The sequence below is a fragment of the Galleria mellonella genome, unplaced genomic scaffold (genome assembly GCF_026898425.1).
Source record: "Galleria mellonella isolate WM207_F2 unplaced genomic scaffold, CSIRO_AGI_GalMel_v1 utg172, whole genome shotgun sequence".
Taxonomy (NCBI): Eukaryota; Metazoa; Arthropoda; class Insecta; order Lepidoptera; family Pyralidae; genus Galleria; species Galleria mellonella.
The window spans coordinates 603,340-631,274 of NW_026442015.1; the positions used below are offsets into that span (position 1 = coordinate 603,340).

The following is a 27,935-nucleotide window of genomic DNA, read 5'->3' on the forward strand; positions in this document are numbered from 1 at the left end:
CAGCGAGTCTCGTCATCTCTTGATACAACACAACACCGATTTTTTCCTTCATCTACCTAACGTAACTATGCATTGGTCTCCTTCTTCCCCTCCTTCCTTCTGTCATACCTTCTATCAAAGAAATGTCTACCTTTTACTAAATGTATGGAATCAGTTATAATATTTAATATATATACTTGTTACTAAGCACTATTTTTTTTAGGTTAAACACTTATTACACTTTTAGTGTTAAAAAAAAGTTTTTAATTCAACAGGAAGTTAAGAGAACATAAAATCTTCGTCTAAAGAATTTCTGAATAGTCTCATATAATTTTTTTAGAAAATGAAGTCGGTATTTTTACAAAATAATTATTGTTTCTTCTGATGTTTTAAAGAAGAAAGTTCTCAATTTTCTTCTATTTTTTTTTTATATATTTACCAATTGTGAGCTGATTTTGATATTTTTTTATTCTAATTTATCGAGTTTGCTTCTTTTTTGATATTTGTCGAAAATGTATTATAAAATCTTAAATTAATCTATTTAAATGAACCATGTTTTAACAAAAGTTAAATTCCAGTGTCAATGTCAATATTATTATTATAAATTCAGAATAGTATTTTTCAATTTTTTTTTTTGGTTTCTACGTAATCATCACGTCATGAATATTGATTCATTATAAAATTAGCAACGCAAGGTCGTCAACCCTATGAACCCCGAGCATCGCAAAATCTCAGGGGCGAGCATGTCAATCAAAATATCCCTTAATGGGGCCGGGTTCCGTTTAGGATATTAGATAAATACGCGGCAGGCGGCAGGGTGCGCGCCGCTGCGTCGCGCCGCGCTTCGAGGTACTCCGCCCCGGTCGTTATCAAGTCTTCAAGGAAATGCATGAATTAGATTGGCGTTTAGTTTATGATATTTTAAAGGATGGTTTATCAACACCCTAATAATGTTCAAGTCTGTACAAATTAAAGGTATGAAGTTTACAATAATCTTTAATCGAGGGAGAAATACAATACAGAGCATTTGTACCAAGTCACATTTATTACATTGTGATATTTTTCAAATGTATATTGTTAAATTCTTTTTAATTCTGTTAATAATATAATTTTAATAGTACTGAATTAATTACCACATCGTAAAAAAGTATTAAATCACATCTAAAGACGTACCGTTGAAGAGGTTCTTTAAATGCAATTGAAATAAGAGCTACCGAGGATTTGCCACGAAATATAGAAAACTTCAAAATCAGAATAATGCACATTTTTTAAATCATCGTAACATGATGTGTCATCAAAATTTTACGTGCCATCGACAAAGTATATACAATAACACTCTGTGATCGACGATAACATCATATGTCTATGTCATTGACATGCATTTTCCTTTTGTGTCGATAAAATGGTGGCACGTTACAATAAATTATAAAAACGTCCATTGAGTTCATTTTAATAGACTTAAAAAAGGAGAACGGTCTTGGTTCGACTATATTTTTATATGTTCCGCTGTACTAATTTTGTAAAATTGAAAAATTCTTTTTTTAATCGATAATACATATTTACTGTCATATTGGCTCCACGCTAATTTTATTACTATTGAACTATATATAGTTCAATATCAATATTTTTTTCTTAATTCTCAACAATATTATAAATCTTCTTATTTATTAATTTATTAAAGAAATTATTATTATTATTTCTTTACTTTTACGACAACTGTTAGATAATAAAGGTTAAATTTATATTAAACAAGTAGTTATGCAGTTATTGATTACACACTTACCTATAGAAGTAATAAAATCCTTCATTTTTAAACATAGTAAAAAGAAAACGAGGGTGTATTTTAAACTATTTTCCTCGATTTTCCTTTTTATCGTGATCGATGTAGCTTTCAAGCTTATTGCTTCCTAAAAAATAAAATTCAGAGTTCTATAAAGTCAGGGAAATTTAGTTCCTGTCTTTTGGAGATTAACGTTCAATATGGATTGGTATATAATGCCGTTTGTGTCATTCGGTGATGGTTGAATGGAATTGTTCCCCCTATAAAGTCGGAAATTATTGTCACATCGCATTATGTGCCATCGTTGGTAGCTTGCTTGCGATGTTTTGGACAAGAGTAACGCCTAAAGTTATATATTTAATTAATGATAGTTTTTGATCGATAATTTCAGTAGTGTTTATGAAAAAAGAGAAGAAAATTCTGAATTTCTAGATATATATATTTGTATGCAATATCATTACTAGTTTTTTTTTATGGGTGAAAATGGTATGGTAACTGTGACGGTATATGCTTGCGGAGCACCAGTGAAGGGTGATAGGTGAGAATGAAAACAGGCCAGTTAGCCCATCATGATGAATTCATCAGGAATTAACCATGATAGTTTCCAGGGAAACCGCGAGGAGGTCGACCTGGTTGGATATATTGCTAGCAATGGGATTCTCAGTCTACATTACTAACGATCCCTTTCCCCCCTATCATTACTAGTTATGAATCAATTTTTGTATATTTTCAGTCGGTACGATTTCTTATTATATATTTAATTAAAAATATATATATTTACTCTATAGCAAATAATTGTTCTTGCGGAACGAAGTCCTGCATGTCAAACTTAGGTACTCATATAACTGCAAGTCGTTATTTATCCAATTTTACGTTCTACTGACCATGGATCTTTCCACATAAGAACATTAATAAAGTTAATTTATTATAAAATTTAATTCTTCTTCGATATTTTTCCGTAATTACAAACATCCAGATATTAATTTAAAAAATGGCTTCTTTGCGTTTCTAGCTTCTCCAAATAATTCTCGTGAAAAGCTCATTGACTTTGCGACCCTCACTATTTTATTATAGCATAGATTATATTGACGTAATAAATGCCTGGTATGTTATATTATACGATATAATATTATATCGTTTCATAACAAGTTACGTTGCCAGGCGACTCCGTGCCAATCTCCCCTCCAGTAAGGGTTAGTAATAATGAGATCTCGTTTTATGGGCTCAATCGGAAGCTACCTTTATTGTTTGATATTGTTTTCTGATTTGCGGATTAGTCCAATGGGAAAATATTATTTAATAATAACTTTATTTGAAGAGATAGAAACAATTAGGGAGACCAATGCTCAGCAATGGGACACCACAGGCTATGAATGAATGAACGTTATCTAGCACCTGTGATTTAGATTGTCAGAACTAAAAAATGTAATTGTCTTAATAGATAAAAGTTGTACAATTCTGTTGTTGTAAAAAATTTAGGATATTTTATATATATAGATATTGCATTATTATACAAAAACTTGTACGTAGATATATCGGGTTATTGTAAAATGTTTCTATTTTTTTCTTTTATTTCTTAGAGCAGTCATACATTTATTATTTTATTCATTTATGATTCTTTACAGTATTAAGTAAAATGCTAATTTTGGCCCTAAACAAAATTAATTTCTATATAATTATATTCGTGGTAAAAGAGTAGGTAGATATGGCATCAATTTCATCATGAATGTTTTGATAGGATAAATCATTTGACTACAATTGCAACATAATTATATACAAGTACTAAATATAATTATGTTTTTATTTTTGTTTCAGGACTAACAACATGCCGTCGGCCAGAGCCATATTATGGCCGTTTAATAGGACGGCTTACTATGTATGCTCACGGCATCCGCGGCACAGTATATGCGGTAGACGAGAGCACAGTATTCGTGCGCGGTTTTGCTTACGATGGCACAGGCCCAGACGCTTATTTCTGGGTAGGAGACACGCCACAGCCCTCACCTGAAGGTACTTTAGTGCCATACCCGGAAGATTATAATTCTCGGTAAGTTATTTTGATACTTCAAATAAGTAGATTTCTTAAAAGTGCGACTTTATACAAAGGTCATCTGTTTAGGAACCTCTGTGCCATATGTGCCGTGACGCAACTGTACATTCGCATGGATTTATTTCGGTTTAAAGAGTGGGATGTAACAGTGAAGTTACTGGGCACGTCAGATTGTTTGCAATAGTAATACTTACTATGGGTCATAAAAAAATCATATTATAATAGATTAATATCTAAGACTAAAGAGTTCTTGACTCCTTACGCTGTTAGTAATACTGCAAAGTAAATAGGTACTTACTTTATTAGTAAGCACCTACTTTACAGTATTCTAATAATAGTTATTCTTCTCATAATATTACCTATTAGAAGAGCAATGAACTCTTGCAATAGGTATTATATTTTATAAGAACGATTGCATCTTCTGATCGTAATTCTACATAATAGAAATAAAATAAAGTAGGTATAAACTATTAATAAAACTAAAACTAGTTTCTGAAATTATTAGAATATATATAAAAAAGAGAACGTTTTTCAACATTTTTTTTAAATTCTACTCCTTGCGGAGTGAGATAAGGGATGATTTATTTCAGATGAAAATTTGTAAGTAAATTTGTTTATTTTAAAAAAGATATACCTTCCAACGTTTATAAAACTTCAGTTCTAAAACTACTCTCCCTCGAGGGAGTGAAATAGAGAATGAAACTTTTCATGGAAGTCTGAAATTGTTAGCCATTATTTATAATTTTGAGGGGGAGAAAGATATAAAAAAGATTTGCAATATAATCAAACTCCATGCGGACGTCGTCGCAAGTAAAAGCTATAATATAATTTATAAAACTGAGCCAGAAAAGCGATTCCTGCGAGAAATTGAAGATCATACATGAACGCAGCCGCGGGCAAGCTAGTTATTTTGTAAAGTGCATACTGCTAAGCTGTACCTATATGAGTATAAACGACATTTACCACATTCTATTAAATGGGCTGTCAACTTATCTAAACTAATATAAAGAAAAAAAATTTAATTTTCTGTTTACAAATTCAAATAATACATAACCGATTTTAAAAATTCTTTCACCTATATATAGCAAGCGAGTAATGGCTGTAGTATTATTATATTAAAAAAAAAACAATCTTCGTGTAGATAGGTATCTATAAGTTTCACACGTACGCTGGGGTGGTTTGCTAGTCAAAAATAATGTGTGAGTTGGCGTTAAGCTTGATAAGTAAAATCCAAATATATATTACCGTTTAATACTACATATCCTTTTAATGAGTACTAATATAGATCTGTTAAATGGATTGTGTTCCACAAATAGACACCATTAGGCACGTGCGACATTTAGCGTGACAACGAATACCTAAGTTAACTTTAGACATGCAATTATTGATTTGTAAGTACAGTTTACATTTATTTATGTATATTTCGTTTTGATATATATATAATTACTAGCTGACCCCGTAAACGTTGTTTTACCACTTATTGCGAAATATAAAAATCGCAATTAAAATACAGGGATTGATCGTAAAACGATGAAAGTTTGATATTGTATGTATTTTTCAATGCTAAATTATAATAAACTAAAAATAAAAAACAATTGTCAAAAAAATAAAAAAAAATATTTTGGGATGGGTCACCCTTACCATTGACGGGTATGAAAAATAGATGTTGGCCGATTCTCAGACCTACCCAATATACACACAAAATTTCATAAATATCGGTAAAGCCGTTTTGGAGGAGTTTGGTAACAAACACCGTAACACGAGAATTTTATATATAAGATTAACCACAATTATTGTGACAGTAACTCCAGCACATTGAGTTTTACGTAACTTGCATAATACTTTAAAAGTGATTATTAAAGCAACTAATAAGTTGCTTCAATAATCACTCACACAAAGGGATAAAATTTGATCAGAAAGGTTGCAGGAAATTACGATACTTACTGTTGTTAGTTTTATTAAAGATATTTGAATGTTTGTTACTAAATTACACTTAAACAAGTAAATGGACTTGAATAACATTCAATCGTAAATTAAATCTTTTAATGTATTCAATATAAATTATGTACATTAAAGATTTTACAATATAATACATTCTATATAAATCAGACTAAATACTAGATAATACCTACCTATGATGCTTTTGACATAAAATACTTGCAAATTAAAGTTAGTACTAAGATAAAACTGTTTTATTCCAGGGATCCACCAATTTTGAAAGCGCACACCAACTCAGACATTTTACTGCGGTTGCCGGCCGGCAAACGGCTCAGGGATATCAAGTGGATCAGTGTCTGGTGCAGAAGGTTTACTGTGAGTTCCCATAATCATTATGTATTTATTTACTGCATTCATACATATAACATAGGGTTGTTACAATGTTTTTATGAAGAGTAGCACATGAACCTTGTTTAGGTATAGCAAAATTTAATGGATAGGTAATTAATATACATGCATTATGTCAATTTATTTGTTTTAATATACTTAATTATTTTTATAAATAATTAACCATTGATATACAGATCTGTCATGCGATAAATTCGATTTACATTGAAAATTATAAAATATTGATGTTCTCATATTAGTCATATATGCCTAGTCATAAATTATCGTTGCATTTCATTGTTATGATTACAGTTTGTCATAGACATTACTATGATACCAGAGAGTAAATTTTGTGGAATTTAATCCTGCGTTCATACTAATAATAATAATAATAGTATTCATACATATTGTAACAAACCAGCTAGTTTCATTTTGGGGTACGCAAAAATACATCTATTCCCCTTTCCATACATACACCTATGAACTTCAAGTGAATTTTTTAGTATAAATAAATCTATCACATAATTTACAGGTAGAAATATATTTAATAGATAAAGTATCAGATTTACATTGAACATATTCTGACAATATTCTGGGTGTTTTACTTTTAAATAATAAATGTTTCCGTATTCATCATACATTATATTAAAATTGTTTTTCATTTTTTTTAATCTAACTTTAATTCAGTTATATACTTAATTTGCTCACTTGCTATATAGTACGAAAGTATTAGAAGGTGAGATGTGTACCTAATACCTAAACTTAATGTTTCATACCCAAACTCCAAATAAGCCTGACAATTCAAATATATCGATTGCGTTCTACGCGCATGCTCGAACTTTCCCGCCAAAATGTGACATTTAGGTACCAGATTTTTGGACACCCAGCCGGCGTTTACTTTATACAAATACAAATGTCTTTATTGTGGGTTATAGGCCGAGTTAAGGTCTTACATCAATTAAATAGTATCTCCATGTCTTGCTATATAAGCATACAATATCTTAAATAAAATCATTATAAATTAGCTACGTACATTATTCAACAATAAATAGAAAACAATATTATATAGCAAAACAAAACAAATTAAAATAGGCTAATATTTTCAAATTGATTATGACTTATAATGTTTATTTATGTATATGTGTAAATAATAACAATTATAAAAATACTCGTTTCAGTTAAGTTCCATATAGGTAATTTATCATTAATTATTTGAGCTTTACAAAATATACTATCTTTCATAAGTATTCTTTTACTTGGCACTACATATCAATGGCCAATATGATGAACTCTACTATGAAATTTTAATTTTTCACACACTCTTAAATATTTGTATATTTAAAAGTGTGTGAAAAATTTAAATGGTTATGTATATATGTTTAAATTTAAATGCTAGGAAATGGTAATAGTTTTAATTGTTTAGAATGTGGCATGCATGTTTCTCGCCTTAGCAAATTACAAATTACCCTTATGTAACATTCCTGATATTTAAAAACAATATCTTTATCCATAGTTTTCCCAAAACAGTATGCCATACTTCATGCGTTACGTGCATGATATAACTATAAAATTGTTTCCATATTAACAATTTTACATATTTTATACAAAGCATGTGCATATCAACTCAATTTTCTATTTTTCCTTTTTTTCTATAGACGAATATTTTTCTATAATTTTTAGTCGGTGACTTGAAACTGAATTAGATTTTTAAACATTAATCAATCATACAAATCGCCAAATTGTAAGCTGTCACCACTGTCCATTAACGCTAATTCTTTTACGTATTTTAATGTCAAACAAGCTGACTACACCTAATGAGAAACGATAACTATTGTCTATAATATAGACATGAATAACACAAATACATTGTAATGCTATTACTACTGGCAAAACCTTTCAAGGGGAGCTCTATGTTCAGCTATTTTTAACGGTTGTTATGATGATGATAATGATGCATTACCAATCTCAAGATGTTATATCTCCATCTCCATATAATTTAATTGCTTTCTATCCTCCAAATCAAAACACAGCCATGCAAGTACAATTACTTCGAGAGAAAATCACGAATTGGACTTAGTTATTGATTTGAATTTGCGTTTTTTCTATTCCAGGTCAATTTCGGTGATGTCTTCATACCGGTTGGATTAGATCCGCCCAGACCTCGTGTTTTGCCAGAATTCAAAAGACTCGCGCACGGCCTGCGTTCTGGAAACATTAGCGTTCTTGACGCGAAGACGTTTTACATACCAAATCTTCATTACGATGGAGCGGGACCAGATGCCTACTTCTGGGTTGGCAACGGTTCTGAACCTAGCCCTTATGGAACAAAAGTGAGTTTTTATTCTATTTTGATCGACTTCAGAAGAGGTTCTCAATTCGACTAATAAGTATATTTTGTCTATGAACGACAATCGTGTAAAATACAGGAAGTCATTGTGGATTGTGTACCGAATACCAATATTGATGAACCTTGTTTTAAATCGAAACAGTATACTCCTATGGTCCTCCCTCAAATGAATTATTATATTTGTTCCATTCTAATTTTGTCAAGATTGAAGTCTGTTTTAAAAGAAACAAAATATGATATATGTGTTTTTTTTTTTCGAGGTGATATCATCGACATAAATCTTCATTTGCCTATACAAATGAAGATTTTAAGTAGTTAAAAGTAGTTAAATTTCAATTATAGATATAATTTACTACATTTATTTTTTTCTTTCTGAAAACGGATTTTTAAATTGAATAAGTAAATTTTCCGAAAAACGTATTGCACATTTATTAATGAGGTTTTAAAAGTATAATCAAAACATGCACTTCTTTTAAAGTACAAATGTTAGCAATCACTAAAAAAACACAATGGCGAGAGGTGACCATTTCTCATCATTGTTAACTAGAACATTAATTTTGGTGGTAAGATCTTTCCGAAAGGCATTGTTTTGTTAAAGTAATGAAAATGTTTGAGAATTTATGTTTCGGCTCACTAGTTTCGACATAAAGAGGAGGGGACAATCATTTATTTCTGCAATTTAGAATGGTAAACATGTGTTGCCATACCTGAGAACTAAGGTGTTATACCTTTAAACCGAAACATAGCAGCTCAAACACAATTGCTTCACGATAGAAACACGATTGGGACTGAGATACCCAAGCTGACGACTTTTGTTAAAAATGTTGCATAAAGAAAAAAACAGTGTATATTCAAGTGAATTTATTTATTAATAGCGTATTTTATTTTTAAATTTGTAGATATTATACAAGAATAGGATTGACTTATAATCTATGAAGATAAAATAACTTTTTGTTTTAGAAATGTATCTATTTACTATTCTTGCACGTCGTGTCAGACTAACTGCTGCTCTCAATCCCAAATTAGCCTAATAGACTATTTCAAGCAATCTTTGTGGTTCTCCTTTGCTAAATTTTCTTCATTTTTAATTACAGGTACCCAACGAAATGGGTTCCCTACACCCGCTGCGAGGCTACCAAGGTGAGGACATAGAGATCCAACTACCCGGCAAGTTGACAGCTTATGACATCGATTGGCTAGCGGTCTGGTGTGTGGAATACAGACACAACTTCGGACACGTATATATACCTAAAGACCTGGATGTACCACCTGCTTTAGGACAGACCAAAATAACCGTGAGTATTATCTTACTAAATGATATGACAAACAAGCTAACAGCACACCTTGTAGGAAGGTGTAAAAATTGCTTTATACATGGGAAACATCCAAATAAATATTGAACCTTTTATGACAAAATCCTCGATGGTTATCCACCTAATTTTCATGTATCATAGATTTCATTAACAACCTTTAGTTCTATTTTCACGATTCTGGATCAAAAGCTTCGGACAGCAGGAGAGATTGCACATTTGAAGGCCAACCCCTCTTCTCCTTGAACTTTTTTCACGCTCCGTAAATTACCTTATTCTGTCCAAATAATTATAATATTACCTCAATTAATTATCCAACGTCTAGGCATATTTTATAGCAAAAATGAAACTCTTATTACGAGTACACAATGATCATGACAATTTTCAAGATTTGGCATAATAAATCTTGAAAATCGTAAGTATGACACATTTTTTAGAATTTTTAGTCAAAACGATTTATAGTTAAAACTAGTATATTTAGAATTTTAGTTAAAACGACTTATGTATATGATTTTTGTTTCATTTAAGAGTTTCCTCTTGTTGGGGCAACTAATTCTTGATTCTCTTCCAACCAACTCTATTCCAGATCTTATCGTTGACCTCCCGATACGACATGTATATGCCTATATTTTCAAAAATGACTTTTTATACATGTCTTGTCCACTTTTTATAGTATTATTGGGAAACAGTTATGACTAACAACAGTCTTATGACTTGCGGGTTTTTGTGGCTGAATTGATGTAAAATTTAACACAAGCTATTTTTGGTTTGGCATGATTGTATAAGTAATTCTACCTATTTTTACATTAAACTCATTAATAGTACCCATTAAAACATTAATAATAACTACTTATTTTTTGTACTTTTTTTAGCTTTCATGGGATCCTTCAATATATTTTTTTTAAATATGTTTTTATGTACTAATTTAAATTTTACAGGGTAAACGGAAAAAGCCATCAAAGCATCCTAGTTCTAATAAATTTGAAAAACTATCTGTTAAACCACCACACGATACACCTTCATGGTTTCCTTTTGACTGGATTATTGGGTTTTAATTGTCTTAAAATATTTAAGTACCTATAAAAACTTAAACTATAAACAGCGCGTTTGACCATAATCTCACCTGATCAAACTCATACTGAGTGGTCAAACTGAGCTTTAAAATACTTTATTTTTATACATATACATTTTATTAAGCTGTATTTATATCATGGTTAAAAATAAATACAAGCATTTTCTAAATATAATATAAATAGAAGTAGATTTTTGTTTTACCGTCTCTCTAGAATATGTAGGTACATTTTACCTGAGAGAAAAATGATGGAGTTTAAGGATTATATCAGTACATACAACTTTTGTTCAAATGTTTAAATGAATGTATGTAAAAGTTTGAATGACACCTATTTCGTTCATTGTCTATTAGTTTAGTTTTAATGTATCTAACAATAGATACTAATTAGTAAAACTAAAATCTACCTATATAAAAATCCTTACTTCCAGCATTTTATAACTTCAGTGTTTATTGAGACTGATTTTAATATTATTTCTTGTTTTGTTAATTTGTTTTTATGAAATTATTACTAATAAATTTTTAATAACTAATCATGTGCTTTTATGTTATTTTCTTCTACGCTTTCCTTGGGATTCCGGTTTTCTTAATATTTACAGCCTGCTTGGTGGTATAACCCTGTGAGTATAATAAATTATTTATTTCAGCATTACTATTAATACTTTCATTTTGCACTGATTTATTTAAATAAATAATGGTATTAATAACATTGGTTGAACTAAAATGTAAACAGTAAGGGAACATGATTATGCTATTGTGGTAATATTACCTGTTGTCAGTAACAGAATTTCTTTTAATTGTTGTATAATGCAATCGCAAAATTATAAGTAATTATATTTGTTATTTAATCACAAATTCACATATAACGACTAAACGGGTATGGATGCAATCAGGCTTTGGATTCAGAATCTCAAGTCTGCGACTTTATTAGAAAAATAGGTTATTCTCATTGTCATGAAAAAAAGATACATTTTTGAGGATTTAAAAATAAGTTTGGAGTAAACATTTATATGTTTGCAATTCTACCTTTAATTTTATTCTATTCATAACGTAGAAACTATACCTATTAGAAAACTAATATGGTTTCCTTTTATTCCGGTTGCATATTTTTGTTTTCTTATACAGTCCAAACAAAGTCACAGTTGAAATTAAGATAGATATTAAGTACGTACTACAATTTGTATGTCATCAAGGTATTGTTATTTTTATATTGAACGATGTATTTTTTGATATCGTTAATTTATTCTGAAAACTATAATCTCTGGTAAGGTAGTCAGGTATTTTGTCGATTTCAGGAAAAACCCATTAATTAACTCTATGTATTAAGTAAAATTAGTTGAAATTTCCAAATCTCTCAGTTGTCCAGACTAATTGTATTTCCAATTATCGCACGGAAGGAGTATTATTAGATGGCAAATTTTTCAATCCCTTCTTTGAACTTCATTAAGCTTTACTTTCTCAAGCCGGCTCCAGTCCGTGACGCTTTAAATTGATGGCGCTCCGTCTTTGAATATGCTATCTACCATGTTACGAACATGATATTGCTAGTTGCGATTTTTACCATGTTACGAACAACAGGCTTTATATAAATAGAGTCTGTTGTCTAGCCATAAACTAAAATTAGAACAGTATTAAAATTAAAATTAGCTTAACCTTTTTAAGCTCTTTTTGTGCATGCACACTATGTTTGATCGTGGGCACACGTGATTTTTATGGCTTGATAAATGAAACTGAAGATCGCTGAATTCGTTTTCTGATTAATTTCTTATAGTACAAAGCGACACTGATAATTAACGACGATTGAGCTATATTAACTGAATTACATTTTTATAATTTACTGACTGACTAAAATTTTATCGCAGAGACATGCTTGCTTGTTCAAACCGAGGGAAGAGATAATCCTAGTTACATTTTTTACTAGGCCCTACGCTATAAGAAACTGAAATAATGTATTATTATTTGTAGTTATACGAGTATAATTAATTTGGTTTTGATAAGCTTTAATTAACACCATTATCTTCACTTCTAAAAATGTATAATCATCTGTTTACAATGAATTAAAGGCATTAAACTTAATGTTATTAATAATATGTAAATTTTACAGACAAGCTCAACCACATCTCAGACGCCTTATAGTGCTGCTAATAACTGTAAAGAAATATTAGACAAAAGATTACAGGTCCGGTGGGAAATACAGGTAAATATATAGATTTAATAATTATCATGACTTACTTTATTATAATCATCAGCATGAACTTGCTTTTAACCTGTTATTTATTATCAACTCAACGCTATTTAATTTCCAGTGTATTGTATAATTTTAATAATCACTAATTGAAAAATCCCCGTTTTAATTTTCCACCTTATTTTAGGCGCTTAACACACTATGCGGCATCTATGCAGTCCGCAGTCGTGCATATCGCGATGCACAGTGATAATGACTTTCATTTTAACAGGTTTTAATTTTGTACTCTGTATAAACCGTGACAAATCAATGTATCAGGTTCTTCTGATGTTGATGGAAAAAAGGTCATCGTCCATTTTAATATCGGCCATACCAGATGTATATATTAATTTAAATCAGGTACTTCATTTTAATATTATATATTAGATAATATACTGTAACTACAGTATACAGATTATTTATTTAAACTTTATTAACCAATAAAATGTAGTACAACAGACGGACTTAATGCTATAGGCATTCTCTACTAGTCAACCTTTACATATTGCTATATATTACCTAAACCTACTTTGTATATGAGTCTATATGCAATGGCGCAGAGAGCTACGGCCTTTGGACATCGCGAGCATAGACGCGAATTCGTCACGGAGTAAAATAATACTGCTATTTCATCGCTATGTGTGTTAAGTGCCTTATAATTGGACACCAATCACGCTTTCCTTTACATTTTAAAATTATATTTCAATGTAATAATTTAACTTACATGTAATTAGATCTAAAAAGCTCCACTAGTTTTCGGATCAATTCGTGGTCTTTAAACAAAAGTGTCTGTAATGAAGGTCACCAATTTATCCCGAAACTAATCGAGTTTTCTCAAACTAATTACATATAAGTTAAACCGGTAGTTATTACATTAAAATGTAATGTGTGCTTAAGAAACTTTTAACAATAAAATTTTAATTATATTTAGTATACATTTCTAAAATAAAAATAATTAGCTTATTAATTTTTCCACATTCAAGCGGGTTACCCGAGATTCGTGAAGGTAATAATACTATAACAATGTAAATTATTTAATTACAGATTTTACATACTACTCGTAATTTGGTATACGAATAGATTTTAAAAAACCCATACGTTCTATTCAAATTAAATTAATTCAGTTTCAAACTGATTCGTAACAAAGAAATTCCATATGTGAAGAATGTGACTACAAATACTGAATAAGTATATATATTGACTTATGTTTTAATTCAAATATAGTTAACACTAAAAAATTTGTCCCAAACGACCAATCCCTAATAAACTGGCACTACAGAAAAACTAATTCAAGATGTTACCAAAAATAACTAGGGAAGATATAAAATTTTCAAATATTCTTCGTTCCAGGGGGATCAAGTTCAAATAACTTTAGCAGCCCGTCTGCGCAAAGACCAATACATGGCGTTCGGCATATCGGGCGCCGAGGGTCGGCCAGTTATGTTGGGAGCTGACGTCGTTGTTGCATATTGGGATACCAGGTTAGATATTTTTCTTATAATTATTTTGTGTTAGATATAGGTATGGTACCTGTCATCAGGACCATGTGCTCCTGACATAGAATGGGCCATTCATTTCTTTCCCGTGGGTGTCGTAAGCGAGGACTAAGGGAACGTAGTGGTCGAGACATAGGCAGCAGCGTCTCTCTTAAAATATCAGCAAACGCTTAACTGCTATTGCAAACTCACTTGCTAAGCATGGCAACTACTGGCAAAATTCCTCGATAGAGAGAGGCCTATGTTCAGCAGTGGGCAGGTAACGGATAATATAATGATGCTGATAGATGCTACACAATCACACCAAGCAAAAACACCTTGTATTATGTTAAACTAGATAAGAAACATCTGAGATAACAACTTAAAACACATCCAGACTCAAAACGATTTAGAAAAGTTTGTGTCCTATATTGGCCCAAACGAGATTCAGATTAAGGACCTCATCCATGAAAAACAACGCCCCTATCACTATACCACCGAGGTCGTCATTATACAGAAAACTTTAAAAGTAACTGAAATTTCATAAGAAAACGGAATATACGACGACTCTTCTACGAAAAATTACCATTTTAAGAATATGACTTTTACTATACACTCAAATTTATTTTCGGGATATAATATTTAAGCACTATTTACTTGAAATTTCGTCGTATTGAGATTAGATTTTTTTTTATATTATACAGAACAGATTAAATACATATAATTGTCGTGTGTTGTACAGGTTTAACCAGCCAGAAGCGACAGACTACTCAATTTCGCACCTGGCGCAGTGTGACGGCACGCGTGGCGTGTGCCCCGACAGCCGGGTTGGTGGCTCCGACGATGTTACACTAGGCAAGTACTATTCATATATTAATATTATATTATTATTTTTACAATTGTACTGCCAAAAATATTGTACTGTTCGTTGTTGGCTGGTAGTAATGCAAATATTGCTATGTTTAGCGAGACACCTTTTTAGAAAAGCCATGTAAAGAAAAAAATTACTCTACGGAGTACATTTTGAATATGCCTAAGTTACAACCTTGCTATACTCAAAATGTGTTCTAAGGACTTCTGAGGGTTGTCAAATCGGAAAAAAATGAAGGATCCATTTATAGGACAAAGATAATTCCAAAGAACCTTTTGTTAACCAAATGATACAAAAAAGCGTTATTCAGCATTATCATAGCGGTGAAATGGAAATAATTTCATTACTTTGTTGTAAAATTTTTAATGTTTCAAAAGGTATCCGTGACTAAAAGGTTTGAGGAGCTCTGACCTAACTCGATCTTTCAATGTTTACAGTAAGCGGTAACCAGAATGGTGGTGTAACAACAATAACGTATCGTCGACCACTCGCCGCCAAGGAATCTTCAAGAGACAAGGAGATCTTCACTTCAAGGTCCCAATCTGTTATAGCAGCATTCGGTCCACTAAATTCCAGATACGAAGCGAACGCTCATTCCTTTATGGATACCACTAGGACCGATGTACAGCTGGATTTCGGTACTCAAGTAAGTAACAGTATACACCAATAACATCGCTAGTTAACCTTAGTTGACCTGCTATCCCAGAACAAAAATAAGATCAGTATCAGATAGGGTTCGACTTTCTGACCAAATTTATGATAATGATAAATCACAATAAATCCAAATTCTAAAAACAAATATGATCAAAAATCAGACTTTGTAATAATTGGAAAGTAAAGGAAATATCATAATTAATTATGCTCGAATTACTTGTATTGTATTAATGGAAAAATCATGGATATGTAAATAATACAAGTTTATAAGTACAAAAGTTTATTTGCACCTATCCATTTCATCTCCATCCATTTATCATATTTCATTTCTCTACTTGTTAATGTGTTTTCAATCCTTATAGACTCGAACGCTCTTCGCTAATACGGATTTTATGTTGTTTAAAACCTTATTTTATTCCTTTTACATGCTATTATAGTATACTTTTATTTGCAGAACGACAACACATGTATCGGTCTAGCAGAGCTGGATGCTGGTGGTCCAGAACCCTGGCCAACGAGGATTATCTCCGGCGCTGTAAACCTCACCGCCCGTATCGGACCGGCTGGCGGCCTCCGCGGGTACACGCCGCTCACTGGTATGTTAATTTATTTATCCACTTACCTATTTGTGTTTACAATTCAGGCCCCTATTATTGATAAACCATCTTATGAACACTTATGTAAACCTATTAGTTGATAATCTAAAAAATATTAGTTGGTTTTTATTAACAAACCAAATGTTAGAAAAACAACGTAGATATTATATCAACCCAATAGTAGGTATGAGTATAATACAAACAGGTCGTACACTAACTTGTGTACGACTTAATGAAGATAAATTCATTAGACAAACATAATAAAGCCTATACATAAAAATTATCCAAGCCAAATCTTGAGCTAAAATAATTGAAATGAATAAATAACAGTCTGTTAAAATTTAAGGATTTATTAATCAGCGCACATGGTAATACCAAGCAGTAGTATCAAGAAACAATTTTTTTTATATAAACTTATTTTATAATATTGCATGTTATTGTAACTTGTAAATTTTAAGATTTTGTACACAGAACTTGGAAACCCATATGAATCTCAATTCTTTTTTCGGCAAAATCGAAACGACAATATTCATAATATAGCACTTGGCTCTTATTTCACATTTATGTTTTTGATGACAGCAAATGGGTATTAAACTTATATTTCTTATAACCAATTAATAATATATAAATTACATATAAAAATACATTGTTATTTTAACAACAAAATTGATTAATTACATTTTAAACTTGATAATTCGAAAGGGAATAAATATAAACTGAAATATTTTACTTCCGGATTCGTCATGAGCGTAAGATGCAGTCAAGTCATTAAATATTATTTTTAACTCCCATTACCAATTGTATAATTTTTTATAATACTATTTTTTATTACTTTCATGCAGACAATGACATTACAAAGGGATTCATGCCATATGGTAATCATCTACAATTTATATTTTTTTACAAAATTTATAGTCAGTAGGTATGTCGTAATTAGCTGCTTATAGAATCATATCTTAATTTGTCGTAGAGTGATTTTCAATAACATAGATTATAGAGATTGTTCGTTATTTTAAAGTTATAGGTAACAAGTGACTTTTTGCTATTTATTAATTTCGTACTGAAATTTTAAAAGTTTATATGTAAACAGAACTGTAAACAGTACATAGGTTTTAAAATGATTTCATGGATATACTTATATATTTTTAATCCTTCAGGCCATCCATCATGGGGTATAGCGTGGTACATCAACGATCAACTGATACCTGAGGTGTATGTCGAACGAGGCAAGACTTACACCTTCTACGTAGAAGGTGGAGACGATAGGACGAACCCAGCAAAGTAAGTTCGTCATATAGTATGGTTTTTCATATATAGATGTCATGAAATTATGGTTTAATTTACCACAAGATAGACAACGATGAACTCCAGTCCATTAGCTCATCGCGGAGAATTTCCTGTTTACCACGATGGTTTCCAGAGGAACCGAGTGGAGATTAACCTGACATTATTGTAATGCCAGGTTTAACATTAATAACTAATATCTCTTCCACCCCTAATTGCTAATGTTTCTCTATATAACTTGGCTCCTAACGTTTCATGAAAATAATAAACAAGGAATAGGTATCGTAAATTAAATTGAGCCTTGAGGACTAAGATATTTATATCTCTTTAGATTTTCTAGTCAAAGAGTCTTATCAGGCATCTTAAGCAACAACGCACATACATTTATAAGGGTAAATAGAAATGCTAACGGAACTACAAACATAATATTTTCAACTTTTCACATCAGGTACCACCCATTTTACATCAGTGACTCCTCCGAAGGTGGATTTGGACAGAAGAAAGAAGAGGACCAAAGGAAGCAGCGAGTGTTCGCTGGTGTCGCCTACGATAACGAAGGCTACCCGTATCCCACTGCTGGTAAGATTATTAAGAATTCTAATTATTACAGTCTTCTTACTTGAGAATATAAAATAAATAAGTTTTTAACAAGAACAAATAACCAGTTTTACTTCTTTATGCAAACGAATCTGTCAGCAGTATTACTTGTTGAACTTGTTTCCATCCCATTCACACGGCAGTGGAAACATATCTATCAACATCTTTATTTGCCACTTGCTTCGAGGAATTTTATTTATATCAACTTCTTCTTACAGTGGGCCGTTACTGCGAGTGGACCCACAAGACCACCGACCAGGCAGCTGTTTCCGAGACTTTTGAAGACTACATGAAAACTTTACAATTGGAATGTAACAGCGGTGAACCGGCCGTATTGAACTGGACTGTCGCGCATGAGACACCAGACCTCGTGTATTATCAGGTACCTTTCTATAAGTTAATCAATTTATTTTTATGCTATTCGACTTCTGTAGCACGGGAAATTGATAGTATTATCCCATTACCCTATTGCTAGCAATATACTCTTGACTAATCTCCATGCGGTCTCCCCTGAAAGCTATCATGATTAATTCTTGATGAATTCGTCATAACGGGCCAACTAGCCTGACTTCATACTAATCTGAATGGGCGACCGGAAGATGATTGGGGTTGCCTAATCGAGGGCTAACCATTCTATTATCGCCGTAGCAGTCTTAGGCCGTCAATCTTACTTTATGTCCCCTAATTTGCACTATATCCCCAAATTTATATACTCAGTGTGTCCAGTACAGCAGGTATCCTGCCACCCGTATCTAATAGCGATGCCTGAGCAAATGCACCTCCAACTATAAAAAAAAAGACTTCATCCTCATCTATCATCACTCAGTGGTGCCCTGCCAGAATATACCGATAGCACAGACGAGGTTATCTTTCATTCTTCTTCACCTATTAAAAAAGATCTCCGTGGGACAGTGAAGGACGTGTAGCTTTGCAAAAATGAGTTCCCAAGTTCGATTCCCGTTCGGATTAATTTAGGAAATTAATTTTTGTAAATTGGCACGAGTCAGGGTTTTTTGTCCCTAGATGTTAGTTAGTTGATTCATCATAACATAGAGTATACCACCTTGAGAACCAAATGATTAGAAAGATTGTATGACACTTACGAATATTACTGTTATTATAACTCTAAGGAATAACAAACAAGTTGATTGTCCACCTGATGAGAGGTGATAACTCTCTATGGATTTGAACACTATTATGATCATATTCCTGAGGGTTGAGATCTTACTTGTATTATACATACACAAGTATTTCTGCTTTTGTACAGAAATCGTTAAAATCGTGATACCTTTAGAATGCAGGGTAATACAATAGATTGTTAAATACTTAATCATTGACAATAAACTCAGTTAACAAAATATCTAACCCAGAATATAAAGAAAATATTTTGCATGCAAAGTTTTTTTTTTTTTATACAACTTAGAATGGCAATCAAGCTGACGGTCCACCTGATGGAAAGTGGTAACCGTCGCCTATAGACATGAGCAGTACCATGGACATAACAGAGTATACTGTTTCGCCCATGATACTCCCCATGCATTGCCATTACAGAGGACTCAGGTGTTATTCTTCTGTACCCAGTAAATTCACGCCATATCCCATTCTTCAAATCGAAACACAGCCATGCAAACACAGCTGCTTCACGGTTGAAACACGAATGGGACAGAGGTACCCAAGCAATCGACTTTTGTACAAAATCTCCCTCTGGTGTATAAGTCCTTTTAAATAAATGGCAAAGAAAAACGAAACGCCGGAAATTCCTTCTCGTACTGTAACATGCATGCAATGATGATGATGCATGAACGTGTCTATAAATATCGTTTGTTACTTGTCTTTACTAAAAAAATCCTTCCTTTTAATACTACATTGCACTATGTACCTAAATACATTTCTATCTCTCTCTCTTTCTTTCGCAGTGTTATACCCACAACAATTTAGGATGGAAGATCCACGTAGTAGACCCTGGTACCCCAGTGCCGACACCCGGCAGTCGTTCCCTCAACTCAGCCTCCAGTCTACAACTGTTTACACCTTTAGGTATGATGGCATTTCTAGCCGTTAGGTAAGGCATCGAGCTAATGAAATAGTAAGTCGACGTGTTAAAGAAACCAATTTCTGCTCAATACTTAAGTCCAATGTGTATTGAATATGTCATACCTAAGTTGCTATTTCCGGCAAGCTAGTAGTATAGCTAGGAGTTTAATAGAAGGAGAGGTATAGTAGTAAATCTGAAAAAAGTAAAAACGATATGATGTTTGAAGCAATTTTACACAAAATCATTTACTTAATCTTCGATTCAAAACTAACTTATGGTAACTGCATTTAGTGATGGGTAAATCTACAAACTACAGTATTTAATCGAAGTTGAGTAAAGCAGAAATAAGTCATTAATCAATTAACAATGAAAGAATCCTAAGTAATTTATTATTATTATATAAATGCTGCTGCCCATCCCTCGACCATTGAGTTCCCTTAATCGAATAAACAACACCCACAGGAAAAAAAGGAATGGTCCTTCTATATCAGGACTACACAGCAAATAAGTAAATACGTACAAGCAATAAGTAAATAATCAATATAAAATGAATGAATAATGAGTGTTAACTAATGTCTTTTCATTATATACTTAAGCTCGCTAAATACCGTAGTCTTTACCCATCACTACTCCTCTGCCGATACCTAGCTACATGGGCTCTTGCCGGTAAATAAACTTAAGCTTCGACTAATAATGTACAGATATTTTCTATAAATGTTCACCACTGTCTGTGTATGAAATTCAATGCTCAAATTGTATGTCGCAAACAACTATACAGGATGAAATCAAAATCATTATAAATATTTTTATGAATGTTTTAAAATATCTTATAAATAAAACTGAATATTTTCCCAAAGGAACATGGATCAAAAACCAATAAAAAAAAAAATCTCCCTTATCAATAAGACGAAACCAGCTATTAAGTTAGTATGGGACACAATAATTTTTTTTATTGTTTTTTAGTTCTTGTTCCTTTATGAAACATGTTCAACTGTATTTTGGCAATCCTAAGATCTCAGCTTAAATTAAAAAAAAAAAAAAAAAACTATCTGAATCGATTTACGACTGACGGAGTAATTAGATAATAAATATAAAACAAATGCAACCGAATTGAGAACCTCTTTCTTTTCAAAGTCGGCTGAAATTGATTGTCACTAATTTCGTACTTTGGAGGTTATATAAGCCGTCGTCCTTAAGTCTTGATACCAGGGCGACATTTTCTTACTAATCTTTCTTAGAATGATTTATATTTCATCCGATAGTTTGCTGTCATACTACTAGGTTTTGTTCTGTGCTATCTTTGTCTGAATCTTTAGCCTTGTTGACTTGCCTATCAGATTACGATAATAGTAATTTTGAGATAATTAATAATAAGTTTTTACTCATGTTTGCTATTAACTTCCAAGTGCGAATACTTTTTTATGTAAGTAAATATTTAAGAATAATTTATTAATAACAAATAAGTAATAAAAGTTTCTTAAATTGTAAAAATATGACAATAAAAAAACACGTCGATTTACAAAAAATGTTTGTGATAAATTGTTGGTATGTAGATAATATAAGGGCAATCGCACATTACAATTTTCTACATTTGGCCATATTTAAATGACAATAAGTTTATTTATAATTAAAATATTATTATCTAAGTATAATAATGTAGGTAGATATAGGTAATGAAAAGGATTTAACAATCCGAAATTCAGGGATTAGTACTCAATGAACTGAAAGACTCTCAAGGAACGACTTCCAGACAAACGCATACGTATTTGTCGATTGACACGTTTTCACAAACGACCGAGACAAGGTCATATACTGTCTTATTCTCTCTCACACTCATGGTAATGAAAACATAACTATCGATATATTATTTTGCCACTTGTTTGGCTAAATCGAAACATATAGAACATACTTTAAAAATTATTTTATCAAAATGTTACGGATAATTACCACTATGATTTTATTTCATACTTAGACTCGTAACCTTCCTTGGGAAACTTGTTCAGTTTCTACTCTGGATTTCGGTTTTTATGCCCTTTTCACCTATTCTGTTTCCTTATCAGGCCAAGTGTAATGGATTGTAACAGGAGTTTTTTACTCGAAGCTGTAATGTACAGGTAAAATGGGGTAAAATGTCAATCACTGTATCAATTTCATATTATCAGATGAGCGTATCTAGAGACAATGGGCATACAATATACCTACTTATTATATCAAGTTGCGAAACATAGAGATAGGTATATATCCTCTTTTTTAGTAAAACTGGTGGTATGCTTTGACGAAAATAAAATTGTTAGGAATATCTAAAAAATTAAACTAGACGTAATCATATCTGTTACCACTTTGAAAGACTAATAAAATACAATTAAAAATAATAATGTTATCAGACAATAAGCATATCATTAACATTTTATTTTATTTTAATATGACAATCGTAGGAACATCACTATTAAATTAATAAGAAACAAAATAAAGACAAAATAAATAAATATAGAAAAATGGAAATATAGACCATCCATCAGTAATAACTAAGCTATTAAATTTTATTAAAAAGAAATAGAATTTTTATAGTTTCATTTAAAAAACAGCATTTCATTTAGTTCAAATTATTATCATGATTTGTACGATGATATGCAATGAAAAATGATAACAAATTAAGTACTCTGCGTCACTAAAGTAAAATATCAAACATGTAGCTCCACTTATATCTACTAATACTCTATTTACAACACTATACAAAAATAGTTTTCGAGCGAACATTATAGATAAATAAGTCTCGGCGTTTGGTTCTCTCTGGCTACCCCACAAAAAGTTGACAATTTTATATACCTATAAGGATATTAAAAAAAGAAAACTTTCATTTCCATTGTATTTTTTTTTTGTATCTATGTTACACTTTACCTTCTGCTTTTTTACCTTTTAAGTCTTAACAATTCTTTCGGAATCGATCGAATCTCTGGTGTGAAATATAATTTTATTAAGATCGAAGACTTCTTGTTGCCAATGGAATATTTTAATTTTCTTGGTTTTTTTTTCTTTAATTTTGTAACTATTTGTAAAGCTACTGTGCTCAATTATAATATATGACTAGCTGTTCGCCACGACTTAGTACGGATATACTAATGAACAAGGTGAGATTTTAACCTTTTCTTTATAGTACGAATATATAGAGCTTTTTAAACCCGAATTTTTCACTTTTCCGTACAATTTTCCAAACCTTTTCTTTCATACAAACCTTATCCGAACAATAACAAATAATAATTAGCCAAATAAGTGCATTCGTACTTAAGTTATATTATTAGCAATTGATTTTTCTTTATATATGTATGTAGATAATTTTATATACAAGAAGTTATTCACTTAAAGGCTAATTGAGTTTTCTCATTTACTTAGGTAATAGGAGACGCAGAGTATTTATCGTATATTTAAATAACGATTGATAATTTTCTAGTTAAAACAGTTTTAAAATATTCGGGAATAATAATGTATAATAAATTTAATTGATATAAAAAGGTAATTCAAATTTCATAAATAGGTAATTATACTTATTTATTTACGTACGTGATATAAATTGAGTTTAAGTCACTATGGATCTACCTAGGCCCATTTTTACATTTTTAAAGAATTGTTTCGATGTTTACTTAACTTATAAAATTAAAAAATCTACTTTTATTGTTATTTACACCTAATAATGTAATCTATGAAATAATTGACAATAATCAGCTCGAAATTACTAATATCTATTTTTTAGAATACTACTTTGTAGGAAGATATTGTTATGCATTTGTGATCGACTATAATACTGAAATAATTTGTATATTACTTCAGTATCTAATTAAAGCTAATTAATTATAATCTTTTCTCCACGAGTGTATTAATGTGGCTTAATTTTGGGATTTTACAAATAGGACTATTTTAGAAAAAAAATAGTCATAGACAATAAAATACTTTATTTATAGATTTATATAAGTAGATACTTACATATTTGAAAATTGCAAGCTTCTAAATGGAATTTGAAATTTAAGACAATAATAATGTTTAAATTTTTGGACTGTTTATAATTATTATAATTAAGTGAGGAGTAATTAGTGTAATTTTATTGTGAATGAATAACGAATGACAATAATCTCGTCTATTCAAATAACTTAGAATATTTTGTCTCTATTAATCATTTTAATGGCAGGGTATAGGTACCAACTGGCTTTTGCCAGATTGTTTTTTATATAACAATAGCCATATAACAGCTCCATATTTTTTTCTCTACAACCAAAACCAATTGAATTTAAATTCAATATAATTGGATGACGTCATATCTGCTACTGTTTTCCGAGTTACCATATAATAACAATAATTATTATTTTCATAGTAGTTTCATAACATGTTTAATAGATTAGAAATATAACTATACACTTCCACTACCCTTTTTATGATAACATTAAAGACTGTGAACGTTCATAACGTTGAAAGAATGCGGATTGTTCATGAAACTCCTATGGAAAATAATCCCAACATGAGTAGGGAGCGTCTTTTTCGATTTGTCATCATTCTTCGATTTATTATTTCAACGAAAAACTCAATAACCGGTGATTCTGGTATAATTTAAAAAAAAATATCCAAATAATGATACTTATATTCACGTGTACATAATGTAATGCATATTGCTTTAAATATAACGTGGTAAACTAATAAAAATCGATTACTGTCGATAATGGTCGATGATGAATGATTACAAAGTAATTTGTAATTACTTTATGAAATTGTCACACATGACGGCGGATTGTGATTTATTAAAAACGTGAAAGCAGTACCTATTATGCATTGATTATTATAAAAAGTTCAGTCACTAAAAAAGTAACTATGGACATAACAATTTGTATTATTAAAATTTTTGTATTGAAACATTATTTATATTTAGGTGTTAAATAATGAAGATTGGTAATAATGGGCATTACTAAAACCTGCTTTATATTATAATATTATAAATGCTTGCACTCACATAATAAAAGAATAAAAAAATAATTATATATTTAAGTCCCATTACACAACGTTGTATAACATTGTGTAACATCTTTTATGGATCTAAAAAAAATGCCTTTCAAGTTAATTTGTTTTAACGTTTCTACGTGACAAAGCACACTCTTAAATTAAAATGACAATACAAGAAAGACAAAATATATTAAAATATGTTGATGTTAAACATTATTTGACAATAAATTTAAATCTTTTAAAGATAAATTATGTACTAATAACTTTATTAAAATATATGCCTATAACAAATTAGAAAAAAATGATTTCTGAAAGATTTACCTAATAATTATATAAATAGAAAAAGATAGTAAGTAACTTTAAATCATTTTACACTTTGTAGTTGTAGCTGTTGATGCACAAATTTATGTTATTTATAAGAATTTTATTAGTAGTTAATTATTGTAAAATTATAGTTAATTGTATACATGTAGTATACAAATTTATACTGACACTGTGCAATTATTAAGGAAAAGCAATTGCTTCGTCCTATGTTTTAATACATAGATTTACAAAAAAAAAAAAAAGTTATTAAAGGTTGTCACTAATTGAAATAAATAAAGTAGTTACCAAAGTTTTTGAATACAGTGATTTTTTTATTTTTATAAAATATCAGCTAACCTGATGATATCCTCGTATATATGGACTATTATGAGTAATAAAAAAATCCAAATAGGTGCACCGAGGATTCTTATGAATATAAAATCTAAAATAGTTGAACCGATTTCAAGGGCATTCTTTATTTTTTTCACATACATGAAATAAAAAAAATTCGCATCTTTTTAACATTAGAACATCAATATCATATTTTTATATAATTTCTGGGAACTTTTCGATATATTGTGTGACAACAAACGTGTGACGAATTTTTTTTTGTAAATCTATATTTAATACAATTCTCTTTCAAACGAACAATACGAGTCTTTATTTTAAAAATTAAATTTAGTTAAACATGTTTTATTTTCATTCATCTTCAAATAAAAAAAGAAACAATAAATACCAGTTATACTTTTATAGCAAATCGCTATAAAATTTTATAAAAAAAAAACACTCAATACCAATATTGTCGTGAATTTTCTGTTAAATAATTAAAATGGCATTAAACATATATATTATATTATTACCAAATTATAATATCTAGTGTTATTCGTATTTAAAGCAATATCAAACAACTGAAATCATATCTAATCAAGTATCAGAACATGTCAAATAACTTTAAAAAATAAAAATACCTAGTTACAAACATGTAAGCAAAATAAGCATACATTTTAAAATCGCGCGTATAGTTTTACAATAAACTGTTTAAACTGTTGACTGTGTATCGTGTGAAATGATTTATACAACTAAGTATTATTATTATTATATATTTGTGGCCGTCCATTGTATTTCCTAATACTTGTGTATTATTTTTCTTTTGTTAAATATTAACTTCTACATTAAAAGTTATTTCATTTATCGCTTGTACTTTAATTGTCAACATGTATAGTATGACAATAATTATTCAGATGTAGTTGTGTGCATTGAATGTATTTAAAATTATGTAAAATACTTTTTAAATATTATGAAATTAAAAATTTTATACTTTTGTTTCCTACAATACTGCTTTTGAATACGAAACCAAATGGAAGAGACGGCCTAGTTTTAATTTACCATAATTACTTATACATGTTAAAGTTTGTACATGTATATACATTTTTTATTGTTTTTTATATACTAATACTTTCGTTTGTGAGAACAGCTAGAATAATAGAATTACTATTTGAATGTTATGAATTACTTTTTGTAATGGGTTTAGCACAAATAGAAATTGTTTTATATTCGTTAAATAAACACAATAGACCAATTATTATATTCATTCTTGTGTATCCCTGATGAATAAAAATCAATACGAGTATTTAACTAACCATCACCGAATTTTTATTTATAATTACTCTAAATAAAAATGTAATTAAACTTACACAATATAATTATCATGTTGCACAAATTTTTCATCTTTAGTCCTATTAACTATATTGGATAGAAATTTAATGCTTTTTATATGTATCTACATTGTATATACCTATTAAACTTAATTTTGTAGTAACAGCAACAATATCATCAGTTTCAACAATATATTGCTGTTATTTTTATGTAATTTATAATCTCTTTGACAATAAAGACCTTTCCTTATAATTATTATTTTATTGTCTTTTTATGATATCCTTTCACCTTAACCTTTCACTGAGATCTGCGTGAGTAACTAACTGCGGATAGAAATCTCCTTTGTGTTTGGCGAGTTTTAATCACAGTATTATGTGCGTTATGAATTACAATGGTG

The 27,935-nt window shown here is 30.4% G+C and overlaps 1 protein-coding gene across 1 annotated transcript in view; it reads left to right on the plus strand.

Annotated features, from left to right (window-relative positions):
- Positions 1-27,807, plus strand: part of LOC113514475 (protein Skeletor, isoforms B/C) — a 52,715-nt gene extending 24,908 nt beyond the window's left edge. Inside the window, exons 3-16 of the mRNA XM_052893070.1 lie at positions 3,575-3,806; positions 6,011-6,122; positions 8,246-8,464; positions 9,576-9,776; positions 12,965-13,057; positions 14,435-14,565; positions 15,302-15,414; positions 15,868-16,076; positions 16,539-16,680; positions 17,523-17,555; positions 17,838-17,961; positions 18,413-18,543; positions 18,780-18,943; positions 20,478-27,807. Coding sequence (XP_052749030.1) covers positions 3,575-3,806; positions 6,011-6,122; positions 8,246-8,464; positions 9,576-9,776; positions 12,965-13,057; positions 14,435-14,565; positions 15,302-15,414; positions 15,868-16,076; positions 16,539-16,680; positions 17,523-17,555; positions 17,838-17,961; positions 18,413-18,543; positions 18,780-18,943; positions 20,478-20,627 — 2,054 coding nt within the window. The 3' untranslated portion in view covers positions 20,628-27,807. The remainder of the gene's footprint in view (positions 1-3,574; positions 3,807-6,010; positions 6,123-8,245; positions 8,465-9,575; positions 9,777-12,964; positions 13,058-14,434; positions 14,566-15,301; positions 15,415-15,867; positions 16,077-16,538; positions 16,681-17,522; positions 17,556-17,837; positions 17,962-18,412; positions 18,544-18,779; positions 18,944-20,477) is intronic.
- Positions 27,808-27,935: the final 128 nt, after the last annotated feature.